Source organism: Pteropus vampyrus, unplaced genomic scaffold, assembly GCF_000151845.1.
Source record: "Pteropus vampyrus isolate Shadow unplaced genomic scaffold, Pvam_2.0 Scaffold185, whole genome shotgun sequence".
NCBI lineage: Eukaryota > Metazoa > Chordata > Mammalia > Chiroptera > Pteropodidae > Pteropus > Pteropus vampyrus.
Window position 1 is genome coordinate 1,903,923 of NW_011888966.1, and position 9,322 is coordinate 1,913,244.

Genomic DNA, 9,322 nt, shown 5'->3' on the forward strand with positions numbered 1-9,322 from the left:
AATCCCTGTCCCCTGCCTCAGAACTCTGGAATCCCCTGCTATGTGACTAAAGAGTCGACTCTCCTCTCAGGACTCGAATATGTGGAGTGAATGTCCTTGCTACAAGGAGCTCTGACCCCTTCCAGGGAGGAGAGTGGGGTCACCAATAACAGCACACCTCAGGGTACCATGAGTCCTCTGCCTCACCCACCTGGAATTGACAATTGTAAGCCTCCATTATAATTGACCTCATGAGAACCTCCAAACCCTAACGATAGTGCTTTAATCACCTTCTCAATTAAGAAAACTGGCTCCGAGAGGTCCAGTAAAGAGGTCCAATAACTTGCCAAGGTCATATAGCTAGTAAATGGCAGAGCGCAGATGTGGGCCATGAGGTCTGGTTTCTAAGCAGAGCAGAGGAGATGGACATCGCATGAGCCGAGGACCCCTCAGGGTCCTTCTGTGTGGCTGGCTTCCCCCTACCTAAGCTCCCCCTAGATGAGCAGCCTGGCCAAACCCCTAAACACTTTGTCTTTTATAGATGAGGTGATCCAGGCAAGAGAGGAGCCCTCCCAGGTGTCAGGGGCACGTGGGGCAGGCCGTGTGCTCTCGCTGTTCTGGACAGGTGGGCACGGGTATGTGTCACTCTGCTCTGTGTGGCTTCCCTGCTGACCCTACTGGGAGCCCTGCTCTGAGCCACTCTCTGGACCTCAGTTTCCTCATCTCTAAAACGGGGATGGTGAAGTCACTCCTCTATGAGGGCCCTTCCAGTGCTGAGAGTCTATGAATTCTAAACCTCCCTGGCAGGATGCCTAGAAAGACTGTCCCTGGAGACTCACGAGGCATGTCATGGCCAGTGCTAATGAGGGCAAGGGAGGAGGGAGGGCAAGGTCAGATTCCTCAAGAACTAATTAGCTTCCCACAGTCGGGGCAAGGGGGAGTGATGGAGGGAGGAATTTTCCCAGCCACTGAGTGAGCTGCTAATCCTGGCCACAGCCTGTCCCATCTATCTGTCCATCAGTCTGTCGTTCATGTATTCATTTGTTCAGTCATTGTTCAATAAGCATATATTGAGCAACGACTGTGTGCCAGCTGGGCGCCGGGGATAAAAAAATGGTTGCCTATGGTGAACTTATGGGTTAATAGGGGTGGGACCCCAGCCCGATCCCTGACCTCAGGCCCCAGACTCCTGCCCCAGACCGAATACCAACCTCCACTGACTCTGTCTCCTGGATGTCCCAAAGGGACACTTTGGGGCAATCAGGCAGCTTGAGCATGGGCTGTGGACCCAGAGAGGACTGGTTCTGACTCTAGCATTGCCATCTTTTGCCATGTGACTTTTGGTGAGTTATTTACAAGTCTCTCGACCTCATTTCCCACTTCTGTAAAACAGGGGCCAGTAATGCTTGTCTCTTAGTGTTCTCATGAGAATAAAATGAAGTAATATAATGTTCTAGTATAGTTGGTGCTGAAATTAGCCCAATTATTCCTTTTATAATATTAAAATATGAAAAATTTTAAATGACTGTTTTAATAAAAATAGGAAGAAACTCTGAGGATATAGAAGAAACTATCTGTTGTTACGTGACTTGTGGTGTGGGGCGCTCAGAGATGGAGGGATATTTTTTCACTGTATACTTCTTTATGGGTTTTTTTCCAGACTATGTGACTGTTATTACCTATTCTAAAAAGAAGAAGTGTTAGTTTTAACAAATGACTATACTATGAGTTTGAAAGCGTAAAGGGGCCTAAGAAAGGCACATAGAAAACATTCTGGGGGGGGGGGTCATTCACGCATTCAGTCATGCAAAGTGAGGGCCCACCTTATACTGGGCACTATTCTAGGGGCCAGGGTTAGAATGCTGAACAAATCAAGCAAGGTTATTGCCCCCTTAGAGTTTATGTTCTAAGTGGGAAGATAGATAATTAAGAAGTATGCAAAGAAGATAATTCTGAATTGCGGTGAATGCCATGAAGAAAATAAGACCAAGAGGACTAGGAAAGGGGAGGGCCGATTACAGAGGAAGGCCCCTCCAGGGAGGTGACATTCAAGCGAGTCCCGAGTAGCAGGAAGGAAGCCACATGGAATGACACCTGGGAAAAGATCGTTCCAAGCAGAGGGAACAGCAAGCGCAAAGGCCCTGGGACAGGAGCAACCTTGGCATTTTCAAGGAACAGAAAAGAAAGCAGGGAAGAGCCCAGTGGGAAGGAGAGAGGTGGGAGGAGATGAGTCGGGACGTAGCGGGGCTGGACCGCTAGGGTGGGTGTTCCTTCCTGGGTTTGGTAAAGTGCTGCATTGACCACCTTTGTGGGTGGGGGGGGGGGGGAGCACGATGCTCCAAGGTGGTCCAGTTAACCCTGAAGGGAAAGCAGGGAAGGTTTATAAAGGTGGTGGCGTTTGGGTTGAGCCGCGATGGTCGGGTCAGGGATCTTTATGAACAAAGGGAGTTCTAGGAAACAGTGAGTAAAGATCAAATGCCAGAGGAAAAGATCATCAGTAGGAGGGGCTCAGGTGGCCATTTGTCTGTCTGTCTGTATAACCCTGGGGTTCTGCATTCCCATTTGTTAACTGGGCCTCTGTCCCTCCCCGCAGCATTGAGCCGGAGCACTAGCTTCACCGAGAAGGATCTGAAAGAAGCCAAGGCTCGGAGCCAGCAGATCGCAGCCCAGCTGACCACCCCTCCCAGCTCCAACTCCCGCGGTGTCCAGCTCTTCAACAGGCGCCGGCAGAGGGTGAACGAGTTTACCTTGGAGAGCCACGGCCAGAGGGGACAGAAGCCCAGCCAGGAGTCCCTCAGAGTGCCCTCTGCCAGCCCCACAGGCCATGACCTGGGACTCGGCCTGAGTCCTACCTCACTCCCCGAGCCAGGCCCTCCAAGGAACCCCGACTGCCAGAGCCCTGACATAGGGGTCCCTAGTCACAGCATGGAGGGGTGCTCAGAGGAAGCCAGCTTGCTGCGGCACCTGGAGAAGGTGGCCAGTGAGGAGGAAGAGGTACCATTGGTGGTTTATTTAAAGGAGAATGCAGCCCTGCTAACGGCCAATGGGCTCCACCTGTCCCAGAACCGAGAAGCCCAGCAGAGCCCACCAACCCCGCCCCCAGCTGAGGTCCACAGCCCAGCTGCAGATGTCAACCAAAACCTTCCCTCAGCCAGTGCCACCCTCATCACACCAGCTTCTAACAGCAACCACAACCTGCCAGCCACAGATGTCAATCAGAACCCACCGGCAACTGTCACCCCTCAGAGCCTGCCGCTTTCTAACGTCCAACAGAATTCTTCAGAGGCACAACTCCCAGCAAACGGCACCGTGCCAGATTCCAAACCCAGCACCCTGTGTGCTGGTGGCCAACCCCAGGAGCCGGCTTCAGAGGTGAGATCCAGCACACTCCTGATTGATAAGGTATCAGCTCTACCTACCACCATCTTCTCTAGAGAAGCCGCTCCCACCTCCAACTTCGGGCCTCCGGCCCCAGATTTCCCATCTAGCTCCCTGCTCACTGATGTCCAGCCCAGTGCCCCAGCGGTGTCAGCAGAACAAGAAACGTCTGGCCCAGCAGCCGCCACCACACCCACCAAGCTGTACAGCGAGGTGCATCTAACGCTGGCCAAACCCCCATCCGTGGTCAACAGGACAGCCAGGCCCTTTGGGATCCAGGCATCAGAGAGCACCAACCAGATGGAGCGGAGCCCCATGGTAGAGAGACGACATCTCGGGGGGAAGGCCCCAGCTCCCCAGCTCCACAGCATGGCAGACAGGAGCCCTCGGCCACAGAGACATGTAATGTCCCACAGCCCCATGGTGGAGAGGAGGCCCGTGGCACAGCGAAGCCCAGCCTTGGAGAGACGCCCCTTAGGGAACTTCACCCCGCCCCCCACCTATGCTGAGACCCTGTCCACAGCTCCCCTGGCTTCCCGGGTTAGGTCTCCCCCGTCTTACTCTGCCCTGTACCCCAGCTCCGACCTCAAGCCTTCCCATCTGAAAGGTCAGGCAGTTCCTGCCAGCAAGACGGGCATTCTGGAGGAGTCGATGGCCCGAAGGGGCAGCCGGAAATCCATGTTCACCTTTGTGGAGAAGCCCAAGGTGACCCCGAATCCAGACCTGCTGGATCTGGTGCAGACAGCGGATGAGAAGCGGAGGCAGAGGGACCAGGGGGAGGCCGGCGTGGAGGAGGAGCCCTTCGCGCTGGGGGCCGAGGCCTCCAACTTCCAGCAGGAGCCGGTAGCCCGGGACAGGGCCAGCCCCGCTGCGGCCGAGGACGTCCTCCCTGAGTGGGCCTCCTGCCTCAAGTCCCCGCGCATCCAGGCCAAGCCAAAGCCCAAACCCAACCAGAACCTGTCTGAGGCCTCTGGGAAGGGGGCCGAGCTCTATGCCCGCCGCCAGTCCCGCATGGAGAAGTATGTCATCGAGTCTTCGGGCCATGCTGAATTGGCCCGCTGCCCTTCACCCACTATGTCCTTGCCTTCGTCCTGGAAATACTCCACAAATGCCCCTGGCAGCCTCCGAGTGGCATCTCGAAGCCCAGCGCGAACCCCACCTGCCTCCCTCTACCACGGCTACCTGCCTGAGGACGGGGTCCTGCGCCCAGAGCCCACCAAGCAGCCACAGCCGCCGTACCAGCTGCGGCCCTCGCTCTTTGTCCTCTCTCCCATCAAGGAGCCTACCAAGGCCTCTCCAAGAGCCGCCTCACCTGCCAAGCCAAGTTCCCTGGACCTGGTACCCAGCCTACCCAAGACGACCCTCCCTCGGTCACCCGCCCTGCCTCGGCCCACCCGCTCCTCACCAGGCCTCTACACAGCCCCCGGCCAGGACGGCCTCCAGCCTACTGCTGTGAGCCCTACCTACAGCAGGGATATCTCCCCTGTGTCTCCCTCTAGGGCCTGGTCTCCCCGAGCCAAGCAGGCCCCCAGGCCCTCCTTCTCCACCCGGAACGCCGGGATCGAGGCTCAGGTGTGGAAGCCTTCCTTCTGCTTCAAGTAACGGACCCCACCGGGATCCCACTGCTTGTCAGGGCCCCGTCTCCGAGGGCAGGATGGAGAGCAGATGTGGCAGGAAGTGGTTACAGGGCTGAGAGTCAGGAGTATGGGGACTCAGGGCTTAAGGGCTGACGCTGCCACCAGCTAGCTTTGTGACACTGAGCAAATCACCACCCCTCTCTGAGTTGCAGCTGCCTGTCCCCTACCACAAGGGTGGTTGAATTCCATCCATGTCTGGGGGATCTGGTCTGCTACTCGGAGGGGAAGAGGGTCATGAAGAGAGAACTCCCTTGGCAGGCCCTAACAAGCCTGGGGGTTCCTTTGGCCTTTGTGAACTACAGGGAAGCCAGCGTCTTGCTGGAGAATGGCCTAGAAGGGGGCCCAATCTGGGGCTTCTGGAGCAAACCGAGCCTGCCAGTGCCTATGGAACCAGACAGCCAAGGGGCTGCCTCCTCCGCTGCCCAGTGGGGCCACCCTCATTGTGGCCTCGGCTCGTGGCATCTTTCTGCCTGTCGCTGGATTCTCACCTCCACAGGTCTCTCTCTTCCACCTCTGCCTTCTGGACACCGTTTCCTCTCCACTACTTTAGAGAGCTTTGCCTTGGCCTCCATATTTTCTCCTCTCCTGGGTTCTTCTGCTGGATGAGGACTTAGCCCACCACTGCTGTCTGACGCTTTTCTTCCTGCCCTGCTGCTCAGCTGCCTCCATGCCCTCTCTAAACTCCCGGCTCCACTTTAGGGACAGCTAAAGCAGTTCATCCCAGACCTCCACCCCAGCTCCATCTGGCTTGCCCTCACTGTTCTGAGGTAGAGGAGGTCCCAGGGGACCCGTGAGAGCAGGAGAGCCCTGTAGAAGGATGTGCAGATGTGGGCGTGCAGTGAAGACAGAGACCCCAAGTGATATATATATCTGTTGGCTGTTTTGGCTTCAACCTCAGCCAATCTGCCTGAATAAAAGCAGTCATCTCTGTGCAGTGGCAGGGGCCACAGGGAGAGAGGCAGGAGAGGAGGGTTCTGGTCCCATCTCAGCCTTCCATTTGCTGTGTGACTTTAGCCAAGTCACTTTCCCTTTCTGGGCCTCGGTTTTCTTATTTATATAATTGGGGCTCTACAGGCTGTGACAATCTGTGAGGATTGAGAGGATAGGCTGGTGCTTTGGGAGAAAGGCCTTGCAAGTGATAAAGGCAGTCTCCTAGGAAGACAGGGGAAGGAAATGGACAGTTGCCACAGAACAGATACAGGGCATCCTGGGGAGGATGTAGCTGGAGTGAGCTGCCGCAGGATCCAGGGGGTCAGAGGCCTAGCCTGGGATGGCGCAGGCACAGCATTGCCTAGAGACAGTGGGAGCATGGCAAGGGCTGGGGCAGGAGCACAGCAGCTCAGTGGAATGAGGCCGAGGGGACCTTAAGGTTTCGAGGAAAAGGCTGGGACATAAGAGACTGACTCCATGTGTGTGTTTGGGTCTCAGTTTCCCCACTCGTAGTGCAGTGAGGATGTTGAGTCAGCTAGTCTGAGAGCCTCACCACCTCTGACACCTTTAATGTGTTGCAGCCCCCCAAAATCAGGCTTTGTCGGGGGGGTGAGAGAATATAGAAGAGGCAGAATACAGATGGAAGTTTCCCAAGGCACCACCCACTTTCTCTTTCCCAGCCCTATTTCTGGGCTCCCCAGCGGGAAGAGGGGTGGTGGAGGCGGTGCCCATGCTGGGCTGAGCCTGCAGTTTTCGTGAGCTCCAGGCTCATCTCCATGGGAACAGGGGGTGCCTTCCCCCTTCTCAGTGAGTTCATTCTGCCCAGAACACAGGGGCATGTGCGGGGGAGTCGTGAGTGAGCGCTCCTTCATGCCAGGCCCCTCCCAGGACAGAGTGAAGCTCCTCGCCTAGACCCCTGCTCCCTTGGACTCCCGAGGGCCAGCAGTGGAAGAGCCCACCTTCGTCCTGCAACTCCTGCAGCCAGGCTGGCCGAGCTCTTCCCCAAACTTTGTTTTCTCTCCTGTTCTCAATACATTCTGCCTCGAATCTGTCTTGCTTCTTTATTTCTTCCGCGCTCGCTGAATGGTGCTCAGGGCTCTCTCCCTTCTCCCAGACTCTGGCCTGGGAGGTGGGGCGGGACTGCTCAGTTACTGTGTGTGAATGTGTGGTGTGTCTCTGGTGCTGCCTGCATCTGCTGCGTGTCTGGATCAGCCATGGGTACAGATGTGTGCTGGCTTGGGAGTGAGGACTGCCCTCTCTCTTCCCTGGAAACTAGAGTCCTGTGGAAATCACATATTTTGGGTTTTCTCCTTCGGAGTTTGGCCAAAAACTCCGTAGAGCATGGGGAAAACTCGCAACCTCTTATGGTCCACGTTTGTCTTGAGTTCTTTAAAAGCAGAATTTAAATGCCTTTAGCCAGACCATAGACTTTCCTGTTTGCTCAGGTCCCCTCTTCCTCTTCCTACTATCCAAATCTAGCCATTTTCCATGTTGTTCATCACTACCTGCCTCCTGAAAATACTGAGTTTCTGCCCCTGGTGGAGAGGAACAAACTGCCATGGAGAGTCAGAAGAAGTGGGTTCTAGTTCCAGATCTGCACTTGACTCCTTGTGTGACTTTAGACAACCCTTTCCCATCTCCGGGCCACAGTTTCCCCTTCTTTGCAATGAAAGGACTGTATAAAGCAGTCTGGGAGCTAGCTGTGTTTGGTCTCTGATAGTTCCTGTCTGACTCTGCTCTACCCATGCCTTCACCCACACACGTACCCTGCTTTGGGGCTAATTCTGGGTTAAGTGGGTGCTGCTTTCTGAATTTTCACTCCTTGGAAATCCAAAGAGTTCTGGTGCATATGGTGCATTGAGACCTTTGTCAGAAAGTGAACAGTTCTGATTTCCCACAGCCTTTTTGTATGGTGCACCCCACTTCTTCCCCTGCACACACAGAGTCAGTGCCCAGCTATGGCAGTTCCCAGCCATGGCAATTCCAATGAGGTCAGACTCTGGCCCATCTCCAAATGATGAGGACCTAGCTGCTCACCACTGCCCCCAACATTCCAATCCAGGCTTGAGAAATAAATCCTGTTACTTCTACTTGCGGGCCCTAGTCTTCCCCTTGTGGCCACCAAAGGCAGAGACAATCCTTAGGGATTTCAGACAGTTATAGCTCCCCCTGCCCAAGCCTACTCTTCTCCTGGCTGAAGAGCCCTGGTTACTCTGCCTCAATGCATGTGATAGGCTTTGATCTTGAACTTTTGGCACCACTTCCCACAGCTCAGCTGACGGGAAGGCTTCCCGGGATGTCCCAGACAAAGCAACTCCCAGTGTCTTTGGCTCACCTATACACACCTCTGACCCTGGGAGTAAATGGGGATGAATCCCATGCTGAGCTTTAACTTTCCTACTTGACTGGGGCCTTGGATGTCTCCAGGAGGTCCCTAAGGGTCACTCCAGCATTACCATCCCATGAAAAATCTGTTTAGATGGCTGTACAGCATTCCTCTTCAGGTTAAAGGGCTCAAATTCTGAGTCTCGACTCACCTAGTAGCTGCTGTATTGTGTGGAGAAAACAATAACTCTATGTTGCTTCCTTTTGATGGGGAGAAATTAGATTCTGATTGGATGAGAGACTGAGTGGCTTGGCTGTGTCTGATTACTGATTGGATGAGAGAATGGACATTATAAATGGTTCTAGATTTTGGTTGGGTAGGAGGTACTGTATGGACTGGCTAGTTCTGGACTCTGAGGAATGACTGCTGGTGAATTTGGATTGGATTAAAGCCTAAGCAGACTGGTTTATTGCGGGAATCTGATTGGATGAACAGTTGGATGGTTTAGCAGATACACGCTGAGCATGGATCCCCAGCCCCTCCATTTTCAGACCAGTTCAGACCACTTAAGCATGATATAGCCTTTCAGCAGCAGATAGTCTCTCTCTCTATCTCCTTCTCTCTCTCTCTCTCTCTCTCTCTCTCTCTCTCTCTCGCTCGCTCTCTCTCACCTTTCACACACACACACACACATTTCCTGGTGAGGCAGAACACACAGGATAGTTATTTACACTCCTGAACTTCACCTTCATCATCGTAAAATGGGTGTAATCATATCAGCTATCTCATCAGTCTGTTGTGAGGATCTAATGAGACAGAAAAGATAAGACTGAACCTTGTAGACTGAAAAGCCCCTAAGTAGGCAGGAAACAGGTATGATAGTGTGTAGCAGAGCAGTATTTTATAACCTCAAGGATGTCCATACTCCCCACCCCATGCAGGCAAGAAGTCCAGTGAGGGGAGTGTGCTGCCTAGGGAAGAATGACCCATCTTCCTTTTGTGTTTTCATCTGTCAGTGGGAACTTCCTCCCTGATCAAGGCATCCAAGGGGGAAAAAAAATAGGTTACCATG

At 54.1% G+C, this 9,322-nt stretch overlaps 1 protein-coding gene across 2 annotated transcripts in view; it reads left to right on the forward strand.

Moving 5' to 3' along the window:
- Positions 1-8,728, forward strand: part of SYNPO (synaptopodin) — a 26,918-nt gene extending 18,190 nt beyond the window's left edge. Inside the window, exon 2 of one of the 2 annotated variants that reach the window (XR_896529.2) lies at positions 2,573-2,757. Coding sequence is in view for 1 of the 2 variants with exons in the window: in XM_023537295.1 (XP_023393063.1) it covers positions 2,905-4,959 (2,055 nt within the window). In the remaining variant the exon portion in view is untranslated. Of the gene's footprint in view, positions 1-2,572 lie in introns of both variants that reach the window. The other variant, XM_023537295.1, reaches the window with a different exon arrangement.
- The last annotated feature ends 594 nt before the right edge of the window (positions 8,729-9,322 follow it).